We start from the raw sequence: 22,592 nt of genomic DNA, 5'->3' as shown, positions 1-22,592 counted from the left end.
GGAAGACATATTCTAATCAGGATACAGCTGTATCATCTACATGCCATTTCATCTTGCCTATCCTACTGTTCAGTATATGCTGGCATGCCATGCTCCTTGTCCTCCCAAGAGCTGTCTGGGAATTAAGCAGCAGAAACCTTCCTCACAGACTTGCTCTCAGCACTGCTGTATTCAAACAAAGCCACTACAGTGTAGCTCTCACACCCTGCTCTCAAAGCAGAGCTGTAGAATGGAGGTTTGGGGAAAAAGAGGTTAAAATAGCAAGTGAGGAAGAGGAACAAAGGTGAACTCAGTGAGAATAAACTGGAGGTGCTGTCTGGAAGAAGCCAGTGAAGTTTGGAAAAGGACTCTAAGGTCTTTTCCTGAAGGCCAGTATCATTCTTGCAATCTTTGCAAAAGCCACTGTACTACAAGGAGGCACTCAGGTCCTAACTTTTCTTTGTGACTTTAAAAGAAGGATTAGTAATAGAGAAATGTCATTAAATTGGTCATATTTTAACTACTTTTTGTGAAATATTTCCAACTAGTGCCACACTGGATCCCTGGAGAACAGTTGCTAATTGTGCCTCTGGTTAGTGCTCACCTCAGGGAATTCAACAGCAGCAAATAGCACCAGAATGGAGAAATAAAAAAACAGAGCTGGAAGATAATGACAAGAGAGTGAGATCTTGGAGTGGTACTCCAAGATCCTAAGTCTTTTCAAATTGAAGAAATCAGTATGTCCTACAGTACAAGCTGAGAGGAGAAAGTAACCAACACAAATAACCCCTTCCTGGTAAGAGAAAGAAAGTCCATAAACATCCAAGGCACATTCACATCCTGAAGGCATGCTTGCTCTCATTGCAGACGTCCCTTGCCACTTCTGCTGCTAGCAAATGCAGCCTAGGTCTACACTGAATACACCCACTGACTGTGGTACCAGTTCTGTAAGAATTCCCTCGGTGTTCCTGCTCTCATCCATGCACCAGAGTGTGCCACAGAGCACTCGGGTCTGTGAACCACTGGGTCTGCCCCAGAATAGAATGGGAAACCAGGCAGGATGGAGCATCCATTTCAAAGTGATGTCCCTGGGTAAGAGCTAATCAGGATAAGCTAATGAAACTTGTTACCATCAAACCCTGTACAACAACCAGGACGGATGAGCAAACACAAATGCTCTTCTTATTACTGGGCATTAAAATTCAGCCCAGAATCCAATTAAGCCAGACATATCCATCATACAAGAGCTCTTCTTGGGCGAGGCAGGAAAGATCTGACAGCACAAGACTTTGCCTGCATGACTTGATGACTGCATGTTCTGCTGTGATTGTGCCAGGTGATGAGAGGACAAGGCTGCAGACCCCTCTATGGCTCCATACTTAACAGGAGAACAGGGGGAGGGAAAACACAGCAGTGGGAAGAAGAAACTGTGTCTTTCTAGACAGTGTTTTTTGAAGAAGGTACTCTGTCGACTTACTGACATGCACTTCTGTGTGTGATAATTACTTTTTGCTTCCCCAGGCTGCATGCAGTGCTTGCCTCTGTAAGAGGCTTTTCCTTTGGCTTCCATGAGAGGAATATTTCTGGTGTCTTCCATGTGCTTGCTAAGTTTTCTGCCATCAAAGCAGACTGAAGCAGCAGACAATAGATTCTTAACTTATATTTTCTCTCTATCCCTCATCATTTTGTGCAACCCATAAATGGTTCATTGCTCCAAGAAACCTTGCTGGACTTGCACGTAATACACATTCACAACTCTGCCAACCTGAAACCACGTGTTTCAGTTCCTCCTCAAATTCAATATTCAGTTTTGTTTCTAGCCTCCACTGCTCATTCTTTCTAGTGTACATAACTGACACCAATCATGAATGTCTGTTAAGGACTTTTGGCCAAATTACAGATCTTTAATTGGCCAAAATTATTTCTGTTATCAAGCTGTCCAGGGAGTAAATCAGATTTCATGATTTACAGCAATATTAATGTTGCCATAGAAGTGGCATCAGAACATTTAACACTTCTTGTCCCGTTTGTCTCTTTCTTTCAAGGCACTGTGCCTATTTGACAAATCAGAATCCTGGGACACAGGTTTTACTCTCAGCTTTGACTGGTTGGGTGAACTTTAGCAAAACATTTTCCATGTCTTCATTCCCCCCTGTCAAATGAGACCTACCTTTGTAAGGACTGAAGGGTCCACTGCTAGACAGTAATGCAGAAGAGACATTATTATTATTGTTATTATTATTACTTACATTTGCATGGTATTTCTATTATTCATCCTGCCACAAGATCTTGCCGTGGTTAGAGGTATACTAGGGCTTACATGCTTGCTACTTGATGCACTTTTAGATATTGGTAGGGACATTTACTAGCAATATTCCACATGTGAGTAAGTGCATTACTTCCTAAAGCACTTTAAAATGTAACATTAATGTGTATTTGTGCTCATCTCTTAAATGCAAGTGTTTCTGGTGTTAGATCTGAGAGCTGGCCATAGCAGACTGCAATGAAGCCTTGTAAAGAGCTGCAGCAAATTCATGGGCTTTGATTCCTTTTATTTTATATTACTATTTGTGCTTGAGGCAGCAGGATGTAAATTGCTTAGTGAGGATTTGTCAGCATCTCAAACCTACATCACACAAAAGAAAACAAATTCACAAGATGAAGACAATGAAGAAGGAGGCCTGTTGCCAATGAGACAAAACAGTGAGAGGTGTGTGAGGATGAATTTACTCTGGCATATGAACAGGGAAAACACCTTTGTTCTGTGTGTATGTGTGTGTATCCTGTGAGGGGACCCCCAATATTTAACCTGAAAAACAGAGGCATTAATGGCAGGCAGAGATATCCCAAAAATCATGCTATCTGCAGACATATCCCCTGTCCTCTCTTAGCACTCTGGGTCTTTCTTGGAGATCTCCCAAGCATTGTCCAGCCAGGTTAAACTGCATTGCTTTATGAGATCTGATAAAAGTCTCACCACAGTGATGAGAGCTAGCCACATAAACTCTGGGCATGCAGCAGTGGGCTCCTCCCTTATGCCTAGGAGTGGCCTACTGGGCTTCAACCACTTGGTACCTGTTAAGGATAATGTTTAGTGTTTGCTGTTTATTATTAATTCCTCCTGAGTGAGAGGCTTCATAAAAATAGAACATAAATCCCTGTCATTCCTTCCCTCCCCCAGCATCATTACAGTTGCACATGTAAAGGAACCACACATTCAAAAACTTCACAGGAGCCTCTGCTGGGGCTCCTGGCCCTTCTGCATTCTACAGTTTCACTGGGTCTTCTCCCCTTACCCTTGTAACTCCTCCCCACTGCTGCCCACTCTTCCATCACCTCATAGCCTCCTGCACAGATAATCTCTGCTGAAGCCCAAATTATGGCATATCCTATCTCTGAGTGCTGCAGAGCTTCAGGGAGCATGCAGATGTGCACACCACCGGGGTGTACTCCTGAGGCAACACTCTAGCCACGCTTCCAGCCTTGGGATTTGAAGACTGAGTTAATATAGACTTAAAACCAGCCTGAGGGTTGCTCTTAGCAGAGAGTAGAGACACACTGTAGATGCCTCTCATCCTCTTCTTCTCCTCCTCCCCTGCCACAGCACTTCCTTTCTGCTGCCTGCCTCTAAAATAACTTGCTGAAAGCAAAGAGTTTGGCAGAAGTCTGATCTCTGCCTTGAAAACTAGTAGATTCTTTCTTCCATTTTTGGGAGGCTAAATACCTTTAAATATCTGAGACTTAAACTTTTTGCCAACACTTTTCTTCCAACAAGGATACAATCTGGTATCCCCTATCAGCTTGCACACATGGCTGTGTAGGACCATGGTAAATGAGGTGATAAAAGTGGTATAATAGTTCCAGTCAGAGCATGTCTAGTGAAGAAAATATTTCTTTATTCAGTTTAACAAAAAGGAGAAACTCAGCCTTTTCTCAGCAGAAACAAGCAAACAGCACTGGATGTTCCTGAAGCTAACATGGGGATCACAGTCCCCATATGAGTAATAAAGAATTCTTGGGGGAAGCATTACAGCAGTTGGCTGTGCCATCCCAAATGAATGTCATGGCAAGTATGCAGAGAATCTGACAGTATGCAGAACTAACTCTAACTAGTTCCAGTGGTGGGACAGAAGTCAGCTCAAGAACATCTGGAACATCAGAAGATGTGTATGAAGTTATCTCATGTCTCTTCCCATTTGAAGCCACCTAGTTAAGTGAATTCAGCCGAGCAGATTTGCATTTAAGTGTTGACAGAATCTGGCTCTTAGACCTACCTAGATTGTAAAATAGCATGAATTACTGAGCCATGCAGTCTATCTGGACATAGATTTATTCTGGACATAGATTTATGAGCACAGAACATTATAGAAGAAAATAACTTGAAGAGAGGTCTTTGGCATAGAAATCAGTGAATCCTCAGAGCAAAAGTAGGAGATTCCTCAGATTCCATGCTAGTTCAGATGAAGGTTAGTTGTCCAGTGTCCCTGGATATCAGGACAAATCCAGATGCTCAGCTACTATGGTGAGTACTATGTGAGTACCTAGGCAGACACAGGCAATTTACTCGTGTCCTACAGGGAATGAATTTGCAAATTAAAAACCAGCAAATTAAAGACAAGGACATATGTGAGAATTTTGAACTGACTGAAGAGCTGAACTGCCCAAAAGAGGCAGAATCAGGATTCCTTACAGGGGGAAAAAAAAATCAAGAAAATAGGGCTGAGCTTGGTTCCTTAACTGAGGTAAAAAGAAAGGAAATGATCTCTATAAATATGGAGATATACCCTCTCTTTTCAAAAATGCTATCACTTAAAAATTCTGTGAAGAACCTTAAGGCCAAACAACACTGCTCCAGGAGGCAGATTGAAGGATGCTCCATGGAGGCAGGGTCCACCCAGTCACTGCAATACCAAGATGCTGGATGCTGAGGTTGAAGAAACAGTGTTGCAAGAGCAGTTCTTGGGTAATGTGAACCACTTCAGAGGAGTGCCTGGAAACCAACATGGCAAACAGATTGACAGCAATGACCTGAATTTTAATAGAAAGGTCAGAATTTGAAGAAACATCCAAAATTCAGCAAAACCTGAAGAATATCCCAAGCCTCCTTAAGATCTATAGTCATTTCAGTGTCGATTTCCTACTTCTCTTGAGAATGACATAGATGCTTTAGAGAGCTTCAGAGTGAGCAAATATAGACTCTAAAGCAGTAACTTCCTCAGCAGCAGCCCATGCCCATGCAAGTGTTGGCAGGTAGACCAAGATGATCCACCAACTTCATATGGAAAGCCAGGAGGAACAAGAGACTCCATTTGCCAGTGGTAAACCTCTACCGTGTGTCCCCTGAATTCCTACAGTAATTCCCCAATTCTTCATTAACTTTAATATTCCAAGACTTTTAAGCAGCTATTAAAACAGAACACCAGTTCCAAGACAGGGTAACAGATTTGGAGTGGACTGTTCAGCCATCTAATGTACATTGATTCATTGATCTAGGACTTGGTCTTTATTCCCTGGGCTCCTAAGCAAAATGTGATTTCTGTGACCATACAATATTTTCCTTTTTTCCCCCTATGCATGTCTGTCTCTCTTTCTCTCTGTGTGTATGTGTCTATGTTAGTTTCTGCTTTGTAACTGCAAATCCCACAGAGAGTTTCAAGCAAGTTTGAGTCAGTTACAGTGATTTCAGAGATACTAACCTCTAGCAAGTTCCATAAAAGTAGCTGGCAGGGTGTAACAGAGAGAACTTTGTAGGTTCTCCTATGAGGAAAAGGCTGTTGAGTGAACTGAAGCCATTTCTCCACAGAGAAGTCTCCATGTTGCAGTGAGATGTTATAAAAGCCTCAACACCAGGAGAAGCTTAGATCAGAACTCACAGCAGAAAATGTAACTGTGACACAAATCTTCTGGAAACCAAGCTCCATTAGTTCTGCAGATCACAGATCCCCTTGTTTTCAGCTAGAAGAGGGCAGGAAGGATAAGATTTAATTTTATATTTAAAATCACTTCAATTTCATCAAAATGTTCTCTCTTAGATGTGACTAATCATGGAAGATATTGATCCACTTCTATCTCTCTCAGGAAGTGCAACTTCAGACCATATGAAAATAAGAGCTGAGCAATGAGCATAAAATAATGCAATAATACCTGTGTGAGAAGCAGGCTATGCAAACACAGCATAGAGAAAAGAAAAAAAATCATTATCTAAAGTGCAAATGTATCTTTATAACCCTGAAGCAACAAAACTCCTACCACCTTATATTAAAATACTGTAAGAGAACATCACAAACCTATTACAGGAAGAATGAGAATGCTGCTTAATGGTTCTCTCATTGTTCACCATTATCTCTATGCATTGCTATCCATTGCTATTATCAGCACTCATTTACACCAGGGAGGGATGTGTATTTCTGTGTGAGGACAGATACACAAAATCTGGTACAGATCCTCAGGTGATGCAAATTGTCATGGCTGTACTGACATCAGTAAAGATGCACTGATTTCCTCCAGCAAATTATTTGCTTGTCTGTATGTAAAAAGCACAGAAACTAGGTGCTGTTTCAGCTTGGCTCTGAGATACTTCTGTGGACAAATGCTCATGCAAATACATTCTTTTTATGTGCAAATATACATATTGCCTTGCAGTACACATTGCAAGAAAGGACAGGAGCTTTAGGCTGCTTCCTATGCTGGAATTTAGAAAAAGGATTGTTCCTGATCTACCTGCCTACTCCTGTCTATAACAATAGACCTCCAACTGCTTTGTCACAGATCTTAAAATACATAGAGATGAAAGGGTCAGTCTAGCATCACAAGTCTGTTAAAAATAAATTTAGGAAGCATTAAAGTTTGATTTTAGGACTGCTAATCCAATGCTTGAACTGAGATCTTAAATAGAGCCATTGGGCAGAACAAATCCAACAGTCAAGACTATAATTTTCTCACCTAGGGCTTAACTAAATGAAATTACATATTCCAGAATAGATGAATACAAGATAATACCAGTTTCAAGGTACATCTCTTTGAGGGAAAAAGAAAGGAATATATACATATAATGTTTAAAAATCAGGAAAAAAGAGAAAAGTCACATTTCAGACTCTGTCTTCATAAATTACTTTTATTTTTTTCTTATTTGCTTTTATGTGGTTCCCTGGAATGTGGACCAAGTAACAAGCACAGGCTACAAGTAATTCTAAAGCAAACAAAATATTTTCCATCTCTTAAACAGAGAATTATTTCTGGCTTTCTATAACATTTTCCTAAGGGAGAAAAACAAAAGGTTTCATAACTGAGACTGGACAAGGGAAATAAACCACTGTTGAACTAGGAAAGAATGAAGAAAACAAGCAACCTAAAATGGCATTTATAGGGAAAATAACATGAAAGCAGAAGATGAATAAACCCTATGTACAGAAAGATTATGAAAGACAGGCAATAGCTCTTTTTTCCTGTTTCAACCTGCATTCCAAGGCAAAAGGAAAAAAAATATAGCTGAGAAATTTCTACAGTCTAATTTATATATTTGTGTAGAGGTATTTTTGCTTGCAGAAGTGCATATTATTTTATCGTGTGAACTTTTTTTTTAATGAGTAAGTAGATGCCGTAATTAATAGAAGACCCAAATTCCAGCTGACAGGCTCTGTTCTGCCACTATCTGAGGACTAGATGAGCATCCTGAGGTGAGATTTCTCTGATTTATTCTGACTAAAAGTGTAAATAATTTCAAATATGGCATTGGTAGGAATGTGTGCAGTCTATCTCATATAAGCAGCCACCTGCTGCATGCATAAACTGTCTGAACCATGCCTAACTGTATGTTCCTGTGCACACCATTTAATGAAGGATGTGGAAGTGCCAGCTGCTGCCAAGAGTGGCACAGCCAGCCCAAGAGTCACCTGGCACTGAGGCCCTGGCAGAAATTCTCAAGGGCATTGTTAACACCTACTCAGCTGGGACATTTTCCCCTTAATACTTTTCCAAGCAGATATGTGGGTATTATTTTGAATGCTAACAGTGTTGCCATGTGAGTCCACTGATCCTAAAGTCTTCCCACAGAGCCTTAACTTGGGTCTGCCTGGGAAGTGACAGCAAATGGGTTGATACAAAGCATATGGAAGAAAGGTACCCTTGCCACCACAGAAGTGGAAAAAACCAAAACCCACAAAATAATGCATTTGCATCCCTTCTTATTTAAGTATTTTAAATTTCAACTTTTTGCTGTTGTTTTCAGCCCCCAGCTCCTCTTGCTAAATGATGAGTACAGGTCTTGGCTATTCCAGGTACTGCTCTAACTGGACTCAGGACATAGATAGAGAGGAGGTGTCTGTCCAAAGCACTGCTAGACATTGTTTCTCAAAAATTCCTTCCTTGATATTACTTCCTGATGCTCCCATCCCACCAGGAAGATTTCCCACAATAGAAATTTCAACCTTGACACCGTATTGCTCTGGCTGGGACTTTATACAGCATCCTACTGAAGTCTTATCCCTCTGGAAGTCCTTGTGCTGTCCTTACTCAGCAATTTTATAGCTAGAACTTCATCCTGAACCCTTCCTTTTCCAGCTAAGTTCTTTTCCATCTCTCGCTTCATCTATTTTTTCTTAAATATTGTCGTGAATCAGTAACTCCGTACTCCTCTGCCCAGGATTTTACAGGCCCTGCTGCAGGTACAGTGCAGGTTATAAAGTACATGTTATAAAGTATGTCTTAGCTGATTGCAATGGAAGTTATAAAGTATGTCTTAGCTGATTGCAAGTATATGTTATATGTTATAAAGTGTGTCTTAGCTGATTGCAATGGAAGCAGTGTGGATATATCTTTAAATTAGATGTAGTCAAGGAGAGTCTACTTTCTCTTTTCCTCTCAGTGTGCTCTTTATGCCAAAATCATCTAAGCAGGACTTTAGCATCTGTGAAGCTGTGCCAATGCAGACCTCTGTCATTTGAAACCTGCTTACAGCACTCTACTCCAAATAACTTCTGATGCTGAGACAGTACATTGCTAGCAGGGATTTGCAGAACCCAGGGCAGCACCAATGCAACTATTTCTGGTGTGTGAAAGCTCAAGGGAGTTAAACCCTGAAATATGCTGGAGGAAATCTTAGACACTGAAAGAAGAGGGCAAAAGTAGCATTCCTTGTGTGCCCAAAGTGAAAAAATAATGGATATCTGGGGTACACAAGCCATTTGGAATTGTTCTGATCTTCTTTTTTAATTGCTGCAGGTTTTTTTGTGCTGGTGCAATGCGCAAATATAGCAAAATATGTTAATGGTAAACCATAATATTTACAGTTGTTGTTAGCTCTTATTGCAATCAGTAGGATTTTTTTCTAATGTCTTTACCCTGGAGATAATCCATAGAATAGAACATCAACTCATAGTTAAAAATAAAAATTATGGAAAACAGCACCTCTGCATATGCAATATCTTCATTTTAAAGTTACATAATTGAGCTTTTGAAATTAACAAAAAATTAGCAAACAGTCTCAGAGCACAAGAGCAATAAGTGACTTCAACATCATCTTAAAACTTGCCTCTTTACTAAGATAAAAAATTCTCTCCTAATTCAGTACAAAATAAAATAATATAAATTTCAGTCTAATGCAAATCCAAAAGGAGCTTTAAGACCTCTGGGAAAATGTGACTTTAGAAAAAGTCTTCTAAGAGTTCATAGAGTTTGCTTTGCATGAGGAGTTATCTTGTAGACCAAACACAGGCTAATAATTTAAAGACAATACTTAGATCCATTATGTCATGCTAGACAAAGCCTTTTTCTATGTCTTCTTTTCACTGTTGATGACATGGTTAAAAGAAGAGTTTAATGCCACTTTAATACAGAATGTTTGTGAATTGCAGCCATGTCTTTTGATGGAAGGAACTGCAACAGATTATTAGCTACTATTCTAATTGTATTTATCAGAGTGAGTTTTCCTGCTAATGCCTGGGCTCAGAACAGAAGTCCTTCCATAGACAGCTCCTACTGAGAGATTCTCTGATAAAAACCAGCAGGATTTGGGTCATTTAGACTTAATCTGCTAAATTCAACCCTGTGGCATTTCCCTGATACTCAAGGAAGGGTACTGGGGATTGGCAAGGAAGGCTGTATTCCGAGAAAGAAGGGATGGAGAATTTATATTCACAGAATTTGCCGACACTTTGGGATGGTCCCTTAAGACAAGAGGCTGCCTAGTGAGGGTGATCTGAGCTATGCTAATTTGGCAACCTGTATTTTTGAAGTAAAACATTCCATGACGAATGACCTTATTTTTTTGTTTTTAAAACTGTGAGGTGCTTATGCAATAGCCTCCTAAGGTAGAAAGAGACAGATGCCGTGGAATAATAATCAGCCTAATTCTTGCTGAAAATCTCTGCAAAAATCTTTCTCCTTTTCCTCCTCTCCTTTCACAGGGAAGCTGAGTATCACCTTTCCCACACAAAGACATGCAGCAACAATTAGGGGCCTCTGCATAGGTCAGGAATCCTTCCATTTCCAGAGATAATCTTGGTTTTGTTCCCTTTTAAGATGTAGGTTTTGTTTGGGTTTGGGTTGCTTTTGGTTTTTTTAAGCTTTTAAGGAAGAAAAGTTGTCAGTTTTTACAAAAACTAACAGCAAAAATAAGACTTAAGTTTTCCTTAAAATAAGAGAGACGCTTCTGTTGCAGAAGACATCCCTTGCAGAAGACTGTTCCAGCTGACATGAATAGTCACATGTGTCCAAAAGCTAAGGTCTTCACTTCTATCCAGAGCCTGAGGTAAGCGGGGCTGCAAAAACACCTCAAACCTGACTCAAAATGAGCAAAATCCGTGGGCTGTGTCTGTGGTGAGAAGAACCAGCACAAGTCCACACTTAAACACATTGCCAGAACCTCCTGTTTTGTGAAGGCAGAGGAAATTCCATTACTGGGCAGAGATGGCAGGGCACTGCCTGGGTGCTGCTTTAACCCCTGCTTTTAGCCACTATATCCCAACATGCTAAAATATCCTTTTTGTTCTGTTTAGAGTGGCCATTTTCTGTAGTGAGCAGTCAGTTCCTCTACTCTTGGCTAAGAAAAGAAAAAAATAGATAACATTGAATTTCAGAGTTTATAACAGGGAAAAACATGTTTGGATATGGTGGGGAGGAAGGAAGAGAGAGCAGATACCTGGTCTGTGCAGGTGTTAACATATATGTCCCCTGCTGTCACACAAAAGCAAAAATACAACTCAGAGGTTGGTGAGCTGAATCATAAGGTATATTGGACATCCTGTGAATTGGTGGTGAAAGACTCATCACCTTCCTTCCAAGCTGCCTTTAAGTTACATTTTGCAGTCTCTTTGATTTCCCTCTAACAGTCAGAGACGAGAGAGTAGGAAACTCAGTGTACACAATCAGTGGGGGGAAAAAAAGAACCTACAGAAGTGAGAAATGTAGACTGTTTGGCATCTCTCATATTTCCTTTTCTATACAAAGATTTTGGTTTGCCTAAGCTATAGAAGGAAACAGAAGCAGTCTATTTTAATCTTCCTGAGCGAAGAACGCTGCAGGGATTGCTCTGTTATCCCCAGCAGCAGCCCTGACTTTTCACAAAACAAGGCTCCATCCAACCTTCTATCTATCTCTCTGAAACAGAAAGATCATCATATGATACATCAGCAATCAGCTGTGTTCTTAATGCACTTCTCTTTGTGCATTTTGGCATGAAGCAAAAAACCCTACAATTCTTCCCCCAGTCAAACCCCACTGCAAAAGGAGCTCGGATAAGGAGGAAGTATTTAGTCTTATGCAGAGAAATTGATTCTTCAGTCTGTGTAATGACGTATGTTAGAAACTCTGTGCAGAAGCAAGGAAAGCCCTTGCCGAGATGATGTTTCTTACAGAGCCTTCACTGCAGGGAGTCACTCCTTAAAACACAGTGAGGTTGATTATGCATTTTTATTTGTGTTTCTTAGTGGTTTGACTTAAGGGATTCAAACTATGCTGTTCTGGATTTACACCAATTGGCATGAGTTCAGGATCTGGCCCCACTTCTTCTTTTAAACTCCAGCTATTTCATGATGAATAAGAGCCAGATCCTGCAAAGGCTTACTACCTGCATTAATACTCTGAGGAACCCACTCACTTCCTCTAAGTTGTGATTGAAAAATTGAGTCTTACGGTGCAGTATTTTAGAAGCAAGCATAGGCTTTTGGGGATTCAAGCATGCCTTGACCATACCTATTCCTTTAATGGCCTTTCTTTCAACAGCAATACCTTCACTGATTTTCACAGAATAACATGATAGGTGCTGAGCTGTTATGAGGTGGTGTAACTCTACTTACACCAGTGGAAAATCCAGCTCGACACTGTAGTTCTGCTTGTGTATTCAAAACAAACATGAGAGAGAAGGGTCCCTTTATTTAAATTGTCAAAAGAGAAAAGGAAGAGGTTTTGGGCTTGTGTACTTCATTTGTGTGCTTCATATGTACTTGGGTGTTGTGCACTTCAATTGTTTTGACATCACTATAACAAAGACAATACAGACAATTCTAGGAAAGACATTTGATCTAGTTTTACTACTTATGTTAGTTTCTTTCCTATCTAGAAGAAGCCACAGCAGAAACTATGCTCCTTCTTCTTCTAACTTTACTAACTCTGGCTTTCGACCAGAAAATATTCCCCTGCTTTCCAAGTGCCGAAACAAAGGAAATTACAATACTGACTGCAGCTGTAATTACCAGCTGGTGAACTGATGGCATATACTGAATACATAATCCAAGATAATGTTGCTCTTCAATAGTAGCCCTTTCCACCTATAGTGCTGGAATGCTCATCCTTGTTTACTATACATTCATGCACACCCAATACATTTCAGTATCCAGTACTAGTAGTCAAGCTTTCTTCACTGAAGACGAGAGACCAGCAAAAAATACTTTGTCCTTTTGGAGAGCTGGATCAGTGTCAGATGCCATGCACCAAAAAAAAAGCCCCAAAAACCCCAACAAAAAGACAAACCACAAAAAAAAAAAAAAAAAAAAAAAAAAAAAAAAAAAAAAAAAAGACAACCCACACGCGAGGGCGATAGGCACCCTAAATGTCAAACCGAAGTACAGCATCTGTATACATCACGTGCAATATAATGCACCCTTACATCAGCGAGGGCAGGAAAACCCCAGCTCACTCCAGGGAGGATGGGGTTTTTTAGACAGATACCAGCAACTTAAGGCAAGCAGAAGCGACCACAACGCCGCTGTTCTTTGCGAGGCTTCTCCGTGCCCGGGCTAAGCCGCACTCATCGTCGATCACGGACTGATTTCTGACAGACAATGAGGGCACGATGCCGTGTGTGAGCACCGCGGGTGAGCTGCCCGAGGGGCTCCAAACGGGCTACAGACACTTCTCCACAGGAATGAGCGCAGTGAAGCGGGAGGCTGATGCGTCTTGGAAGCAGCATCCTGGCTCCTCTTTGCACTCTTCCTGCTCTCCCCGAGAACGCGTCGAGGGAGGGATTCCCCACCCACCCACACACTGCTTCTCCCTCCTTGCGAGGCTGCAGGGGGGTATAACCCAGTTCCCGGCTGGATGCGGGCCCGGAGAGAGCCGCTCCCCGCCCGCTCCCCGCCGCCACCCTGCCCGCCCCCTCTGCCCTTTGCACTTACTCCGCTCTCCGGCTCAGGACGCCTTTGCCGATGGCCTGGGGGGTCTTGTGCTGGAGCAGCGCGGCACAGCAGCCCTTGTCCCTGCCGTCCTTCTCGGCGGGGTGCTGGTGGGGCTGCGCCGCGGGGTGCTGGTGGCCGGCAGCCCGCCCGCCGCCGCCGGGCCCCGCCGGTGCCGCTTTGCCCGCGGGCGGCGGCGGCTGAGCTGGGAGCTGTTGGTGGTGCTGAAGCGGGTCGGACTGGCCCGGCGGCGGCGAGGGCTGCTCGGGCGGGGGACCCTGGGGCGGCTCGGCGGGGGCCGCCGGCGGCTCGGCGGGGGCCGGCTGCTGCTGCTGCCCGCGGAGGCTGCGGTTCTCGGTGCTCAGCTCGTCCAGCCGCCGCTCCAGCTCGTCGATGCGCTGGCGCTGGGTATGGATGAGGCTCTGCTGGTTCTGCACGATGGCGGTGAGCTCCTTCAGGTAGAGCACGGCGCGCACCGGGTTCTCCAGCAGGCTCTCCATGCCCCGGCCGCTGGCGCGGGCACGCGCGGGAGGCGCCGGGGCGGCGGGCGCGGGTCCCCGGTGTGCCGGGAACCGGGAATCGGGTCCCGTCCGTCATTAGGTCCCGTCCCGGTGGTCCCTCGGCAGCACTCCCCGCCGCCGCCCGCTGCCCACCCGGCCGCGCCCCGGTGCCGCCTGGCTGCGCTGCCGAGCGGAGCGGCCAGCGCCGGGGCGAGCCCTCTGCGGAGCCCTTCGCAACCCCTCCAGTACCCGGTCTTCTTCTCCCCGAGTGGCGTTTCTGAGTCTTCCTCTGCTTTCGTTATCCAGGGTGGTTTGGCGGTTTTTTGGGTTTTTTTCCCCCAAACTCCCCCCAAATTGACTTAAGTAATTGTGTCTAGTTTTGGCTGCCGTGTTGATAACGTCCCTGGTTTTAGCTCACCTGATTAGAAACAGAATCATTAAGGTTGGAAATGTTCTCCAAGATCATGAAGTCCAGCCTTTGACTGAAAAGAGCCGTGCCCCCTAAAGCATTGCACTAAGAGCCATGTCTGCTTGTATTTGGGACACTTCCCTGGGCAGCCTGTGCCAGTGCTTAACTACTCTTGCAGTGAAGAAATCTTTTGTAATATCCAACATAAAGCTCCCCTGGAGCAACTTGTGGTCATTTCCCCTTGTGGAGTCGCTGGTTTCCTGGGAGAAGAGCCTGATTCCCACCCCACTACAGCCTCCTATCAAGGAATTTAGGGAGTGATAAGGTCTCTCCTGAGCCTCCTCCTCTCCAGGCTAAACACCCCCAGCTCCCACAGCCATTTCTCACATGACTTTAGCTCCAGACCCTTCACCAGCTTCATTGCCCTTCTCTGGACTTGCTCCAGCACCTCAATGTCCTTTGTGTAACCTGAATGCAGGGTTAAATGTCTCAGAAGCAGTTTCTGAGGAAAAAGGATGTTAAAGGAACTTGCTTGGAATTTTTGGTGCCCTTTAGGTTCTTTGGAAGAAAGCTAGGGCTTTGAGCAGAGTTTTGCTAGGGGTGTAGGTGCTGTAGATGTGAGAGCTGACAGGCAGGGCCTTTGCTGTTATACTCCATGCAGGTTTTCTTCATTTCTCAAGAAATATCTTCTCTTGCCCTTCTTTATCCACAGCCATAAGTATTTGCAAACTTACTTGAATCTGAGATACTATCTGTGTGCTTTCTATTAAATTCATCAGTAAATAACCTGGTTAAGGGTAATAAAACTACTTTCAGTAACCTCTGTGTAGCTCCATGAAGTTATTTCTGTAATGGGTAAAATCCTATCCAGTCATTGTGAGTGCAGCAGATCCAGGAGGCATCACGAACAGTCAGGTTTTAGACAAGCATGCCAGTAGATTTGACTCATAGTACAAGTACTCTACAAGTAGTGTAGAGCCACTCTCATTTTGCCTTTTCAGATCAGCAGGACCTGCTCTGTAGCAAGGATTTCATGAAGTGAGGAAAAAAGAAATGTGAAAGAGAATCTCTGTTTCAGATGAGCTGAAAGGTGTATTCCCAGTCTCTTCTGTTCACAGATAGCCTTAGGAATGTAAACGGATGCAAACAGAATCACCAGGATTAGAAACTGTTCACAGACTTCTCCTAAACCAGAACTGCTATTCACAGTTCTCTTGCAAGCACTTAGAGGTGGCTTTGGAGTGTCATTCAACATTGCCACCTTTTCCCTGTGTGTTGGGGGAAGACCCCAGAGTGAACTCTAAGGATGTGAGCATTCAAATTTGACACATTTATGATTTTATTGGAAAACTGTATGGGAAATGTTCCTCCATCTCATTGCCTAGTGGTCGTTAATGTTTTATGACAGGAGACTGGCATTATTCAGCAAGGGGAGAGATGGTTTTAGGGGAATGTGAAAAAAGGCACACACAGGAGGACAGGAGGTGAAAACACCTAAGCTATATTTGGGGAAGAGTGGAAATGATGGTTTGAGAAATGGTGCTGGCATGCTGTCTGCTTTCAAAGGCACTGCTGAACAGCAGTATTTCAGTGTTGCCTGACAGGAACAGAGTCCTGGGACAGCCCTGAAATAACATGCTTTAGGCATTAGTAGATTCTGGGATACAAACAGGGGTGGCTATGTGCACACTCATACATGTATGCACACACACACACACACACACACACACACACACACACACACACAGAGTATTGTTAGGAGAGACTTCAGGCACAGATTGCTTATTTGGTAGAACAGAGGAGGCTGTTTAAAATCTTAAGGCAAGCCCTGTGCAGAGTTCTGGTTTTGCAGTGGACATCATGTTCCTTTGCAGGTCAGCTGGATAAAAGAGATGAAGGAATAAGGGTCATAGACATCACACTGGTCTATCCAGGTAAAGTCAGCCAGGTTGTGGTATGTATTCTTAAGGAAATACTAATGAAAAAGAGAAAATAATCCTGATTGGGATGACTAGGGCTGGGGCAAAACAGCTTGGAAGTCTTGTGTCATGGTGCTTCAATGCCTATCAGAAGATGTGACTTTTACTGCACAGAGTGAACCTGATGTATTCACTCCCTGTTTCTGCACCTTTAATTTGCTTGACCAGATTTATTAACCTGATTTGTACTAATAAATCTTTGTCATAAATTGAACAGTGGCCTATAACCATGTATTGGTAAACTAAAACGAAGCAGATTAGTAGGAGAATCAGAAACAAACCTGTTTTCTGTGCAGGAGTTGTAACTGGTGGACACAAAGGCTACAACCAGCCCTGACCTTCCAGGTTTCTAAAGGGAGAATGTGCCAAAGGAAAGGCAGCAGAATGCTTTTGTGCCTAACATGAGGGAGTATGCAAGGATTTCCTTACAAAACTTCAAGAGTTAATAGAGTTGCATAATCCTCTGTAATAAGAAAATTCAGTAAAGATGGAGTATTCATCCAGGAGGAATCTGCAAGCACATCACCAGAAACTGAATGTCTTCTTTCTGTCTGTGAGAAAGATCCTGCCTAGCTGGAAAACGCCTCCTCTTTTATCCAGCCATCGTTGTGGCCGTTTGATTATGCTGCCACAATACCTGCACACATCATTTGCAAAGCTCTGCACGCTGGTGAAGCACTGCTGTGTAGAAGGTGAATGGTAGGACTGTAGCCATCAGAAAAGGGGAAATGCAGACACAGAGTGGTTAAGTGATTTGTCCAAGGCCATGCAGGAAGCTGGGGAGAGAGGATGCGGCAGGAGGGACGAGGGGGGAGAAACGCATGATGATACCACACGCTCACAACGCTCTGATTTCAAACATCTTTGGCATTGAGCACAAACTTCAGATCATTGAATGCTGTTGCTTCTCTCTTTTGGAGAGATATTATCTGGAAGGAAGCAATGGTGAAGATAAGGAAAGCCTAAATTCTGTTTAAATTATTTTTGCCACAGATAATTTGTTAGTATTGTATTTTTCAAAGTAGTGATTATTTTCAGTCTATTCGAGAAAAAATAATAATGAATAATAATGGATTAATTATGTTCTTATGGAATAAAGTGGCTTCCTTATCCACTTAGCAAGGTGCTTGGGCATTGCACAGACAATTACAAATAAAGTGCAGCAGTAGTAATTAAAATAAGCATGCATTATAAAACCACAACAAAACGCAAATGAATCAAGCCCGAGGATTTAATGGAAAGGTCTAATACGACATTATTTAATTTTATATTTCTTTGGCTATTTAACTCAGAGTAAAATTAATCAATAAATAAAGGTATACTAATGAGCATACATGATGATAGGGAAGGTAGTAAGTGTTTCAACTGCAGAAAAACTTTCACTGCAGAATGTTCTTGTAACATTTTCTGAGAGGTCCTAATCTCACTGTAATTTTCAACACCTCACTGAAACTTGGTGCAAACAAATCACTCCAGCCTTTTTGACAGGTAGAGACTTCCCGTGCTTTTCCATTTGAAATTCTGTTTGAGGCATTCCCTTCTCAGTTACACTCTATCTCCTCTTGGACAGGAGGTCATCACAGCAAACCCAGGCAGTCTTTTCCTCATTTCTTGCATTTGATCCCAATTTCCTCCACCTTCCATTCCTTAGCCTTGCAAGGTAACAACTTACCCCTGGTAATTCAGTATCCAAAGTGCTTCCAGTTGGAGAAGTAGGGCATACAGCTTAGGTTCCCAGGTATGATTCTGTGCACTTATTATCATAAGCTTATGATAAGGTTTTTATGCTTCTAGAAGACCTGCATTTCTATTGCCTTTGTTTGAGGAGAAAGAGAATTTAGGCAAGTGTGTACAAGGACATGGAATACAACAAAGATTATTGGTGTTTAAGAACAAGTCCTTGATACTTAAGGAAAGGCACATTTAATGTTGGCCAACTCACCTTAATTAATGTAACATTTTCACCCCTTCTTCCTGTCAGAAAGGCAAGGGAAATCCCCACAGCTGATATTTCCCATCAGATATAAGTTCTTAAGGAGAACACACAAGGAAGCGTAGCACAAACCATATAAAACCCTACAGAATTAGAGTAAAAGATGTGAGGTAAGAGATGCAAGAATCTTGGTCCTGTATTTCCATCTTTCATTCTGATTTCTGAGGGAAGATGGGGGCATTTTCAGTCTCACCTGAAAATTAGCAGCTGCTCAAGTAAAGATTCTCATTACTGCTTGCAAACAGGCTGCAGACCAAAAAGAATTCTGCAAGAATTAGATTAATAATCTCAAAATAGAGGCTAGAATCAAGACAATAATAATGTTCTCATGCATAATTTATGGCAGAGGGGAAAAAAAAAAGCTTCTTCTGAATGCTTCTTTCACTCAGGCTTTTTTTCACTTGAGGCTGCATCCAAAACTATTCAGATCAATGAGATGTTTCACCATCCTGAGTCCAAGCCAAGTCAGTATCTGCTGACACCCATTAAACAGATGGATAAAGTGAAGCTAACACAAGAGAAGCGTTGCCCACAATCACACAGGACACTGCTCAGTGCCTGTAATTAGAAAACATTGGAATCAACAGCAGTGTTTCCTCTGCTTCCAGTGAACACTGAGTAAAGGTGGGAGTGGTTCTCTGGCACCCTCTAGTCCAGCACTAAAAGCCAGGTGTTGTGGTCTGCAGTCCTGGCATCTGCAACAAGGTGAAATCTCTCTGTCTCTCTTGTGTTGTGGCTGTTGAATTGTTAATTCATGTTGATGCCATAAAACTGGAAGCAGTGGGAAACATCTCAATTTATAAATTAGGCATAAAGAGCTGAGATGTAGTAAGGGCAAATACTTCCGTTTCTTTCAGTTTTGGTTGGGTTTTTTCCCTCTTCAGTTGAGTACAGCTAAACTGCAATATAAGAATTTACAACAGCTGCTCATCAGGAGAAGGTACAAATTCTGGATTCTAGCCTTAGTTGAGATGTGTGGTTTTGACACATTTTAAGATCTTGGCTGTATTTGAACTGTGCTGCTGCAGCCCTCTGTTATTTACTGCAAATTAAAAGGAATCAAGGTCTCTCTTCAGACTGCACTTCCCCTTTTCATGTTGCTAAATGTTACATTTTCTTCTGCCTTTTTCACAAAATTAAGCTTTGACCATTTAATTGATTAATTCTAGAGAGCAAAAGCTACACAGAGACATTTTCTTCAGAGTCAGTCAGGTTTTTGTTTGAGCTGACAATTGTTCAGTCTTTTGTAAATACTGCAGTAAAATGAAAAAAAAACCTGAATATGAGCTTGATTCTCCCAATATTATCTGACTAGCTCCTCAGAATTTCAGAGGGGATGAGTTCATGTGATCTGACCTTGTGTAAGATACACAGAGAAAAAAAAAAGATAAAAAATAAAAAGAAATGGAATAATGTTAAGTGTAATTCATACTCCAACTACAAGTTTTTTCTGTAATGGTGGATATCAAATACTGTCAAGAGAACAAAAACCATTCATGAACAGGATGCATTTCAGCTCAGGCTACAATACAGCATTTTTCTGATGAGCAGCTGTTTAAAATATTTATGTCAGCTTAGCTCTTAACTGAAGAGAAAAAAAACTTGACAGAAGAAGCAGCATTTGTCCCTACCACATTTCAACTCTTTATGTTTGGTGTATAGAAGACATTTTCCCTTTGCTTCTAATTTTGTGCTATCAGTATGACTTAACAATTCAACAGCCTCAACACAAGAAAGTTCATCTTGTTTTAGAATTCAGCTTCAAGAAGGTAAGACTGCAGACCATCCCACCTGGCTTTTAGCTGCAGGACTAAAGAAGAAGACACCAGAGGACTCTTCCTGCCTTTACTCAATCCTCATCTGAAGCAGAACGAGCCTTTTCTGATTCCAGACCCTCAGTGCAGTCCTGTTTCACCTTGACAGTGTGGCTTGTTTGGTCTGTGCTCAGGTTTCATAACAGGGATAAGCAGATGCTGACTTCTCAGGGAAATTAAGGCCAGGACAAATCAATAAAGCATCTGGCCTGATGTGCTACATACTGTATAATCTCATGCAGCTGGAACATGAGTTTAAGAAAAATGTATCTCCAGAAATGCTTCTGGTACTACTGGAAAGATAGTAAAAGGGAGAGAATTTGTCTCATCCATGATATTTTGTCACTGTGGTTAATCTCTGTCATGGTTGACATGTTGACAAATTGGAATATTTTTCTTATATTAAGAAATATAAGATTATCTGTTTTATTTTCCAGACATGAGTAATTATGCTGTTCTTTACCAGGGTAAAGAGCTCCTTAGCCCTAAAGTTTGTTCTCTCCTCGAAGGTGACTGATCAAATCACCTGATGATATTTTTAGCAAGATAAATGGACTGATCTCTTTAAGTGATGTCATTTTCTAAAAACTTGAGTCTTTGGGGTTTTTTGGCTTTTGAGGTAATCTTTCAGACTTCCTGCTATGCAGCATGGTCTAAGTAGAGGCAACTGAAATGTTTGCTGAAGAGGTCGCTGCTGAGATGTGCTCCTATCTCTTGTTGCTCATTATTTATGGGGTCAGGCTTTTGTTCAGGTCAGCTTTTGTCTTCAATTCTGCTTGTAGACAGGATTCCTTCTGCTCAGACATGTCTTGTGACAAATATTTCTGTCTTCTGTTTTGGTGTCTGAATTTCAGGGAGCATATGAACAGACAAAACTCAAAACTGAAAGAACTTGCTCCAGACTTTTCTTTGAGGAACGCTGCAGAATTGTTTCAGACATCCATCACCACCCACACAGCTGCAGCTGACTCCACAGGGTAGAACCTCTGCCTCATGCAAAGGACACAAAAGACCCCTCTCTTTTGAGAGACCCACAAAGAGCAGGAGACAGGTCAAATGGTGGCAGATCACAGGTCCAGCTTTTGTGTTGCATGAATTAGCTTAAAGTGAGGTTAATCTTTGGTGCAAACCATTCAGTCTTGTGAATTTCTTCACAAGTGATGGAATTTTGCAATAGTTGAAGCCAATTTGGTGATAAGGCAAGCAGCTGAAAACTCACAATATTTACCTAGTCCAGAGAGAAATTCTCCACTGATTTTCTGGCTACCTTATTTGTGCACCTCTCAAGTAAGAGCAGCCTAGCAGATCTTTTCAGATAGTGAGCAGAAGTATCTTCTAACACAGCACTACACTCATTTTTAAAAGATGAAGTAAAGAAAACAATCCCCACAGCTCACAGCAGCTCTGCTTTGTCGTTCCATCCATTGCAGAGATAACAGTTCAGTTACTCATTCCCTCTGCAGTGCTCACCTTGGGAACCAAAGAAATGGCAAAGGACAAAGGGGCTTGTCCCTGGAGGGTGGGAGGGCTGAGGAGCCACAAGCAGTAACAGTGAGTGGATGGTGGGGAACAAAAACTGATGTGAATTGGGCAGCATGACACGCAGGGACACCAGTGGGAGTGACAGAAGGCAGGGACTGAGGATGCACAGGCTGTCAGTCACTGTGCAGGCAGAACTGAGGCAAGGGGAAGGCTGATGTTTGGTCTGCAGGCAAGACTGGTGTGGAAGTTGTGGAAGAAAAGAGGTAGAAAGGTACCTAAAGGGCTCTCAGTAAGCTGAAGAGAATGGCTTGAAGAGAATATTTGTTATAAAGACATGCTGAGTACAGTCAAAAGGAAGAATCAAAACTTGAAAGTTGGGTTGAAGTCCATTTGGTAAGACTTGAAGAGCATACAGGTCTGGATCCTAAAGGAGCCAGAGCTATTTGCTGATGACTTAAGTGATGATTTGTTTAAAAGCTTCCCATCTGTTCAGGTTTGTACTCTGTTTGACACTGAAATTACTGCTGGATGGATGTCATAGAGTGGTGATTTTGGACACATTCTCATTGGGTTTTAACTTTATGTGATATTTTGGGCTTTTTTTACAGAGATCAGCACAAAAAGGCAAAACACAACCAACTCTGACAGAATATATAAAGCAGAATGAGCTGCCTACAGATAAATGAAAACAGTCCAAAATAATAGAGACCAATGTGAATCATGACCAAGAAGCTTATTTGTAATAATAAACATGTCATCTGTGTCAGATAAACAAATCACAAATATTTATTAAGATAGCAAATGGATTATAAATAGAGAGACATCACAA

At 42.2% G+C, this 22,592-nt stretch overlaps 1 protein-coding gene across 1 annotated transcript in view; it reads right to left on the bottom strand.

Moving 5' to 3' along the window:
* Positions 1–14,086, bottom strand: part of IQSEC3 (IQ motif and Sec7 domain ArfGEF 3) — a 93,577-nt gene extending 79,491 nt beyond the window's left edge. The window contains exon 1 of the mRNA XM_041398693.1: positions 13,590–14,086. Coding sequence (XP_041254627.1) covers positions 13,590–14,086 — 497 coding nt within the window. The remainder of the gene's footprint in view (positions 1–13,589) is intronic.
* Between the last annotated feature and the right edge of the window lie 8,506 nt (positions 14,087–22,592).

This window comes from Onychostruthus taczanowskii, unplaced genomic scaffold, assembly GCF_017590055.1.
Source record: "Onychostruthus taczanowskii isolate IOZ18803 unplaced genomic scaffold, ASM1759005v1 scaffold15, whole genome shotgun sequence".
Classification (NCBI taxonomy): domain Eukaryota; kingdom Metazoa; phylum Chordata; class Aves; order Passeriformes; family Passeridae; genus Onychostruthus; species Onychostruthus taczanowskii.
The sequence above is the reverse complement of the archived record's forward strand: the minus strand, read 5'-3'. Positions and strand labels throughout refer to the sequence as shown.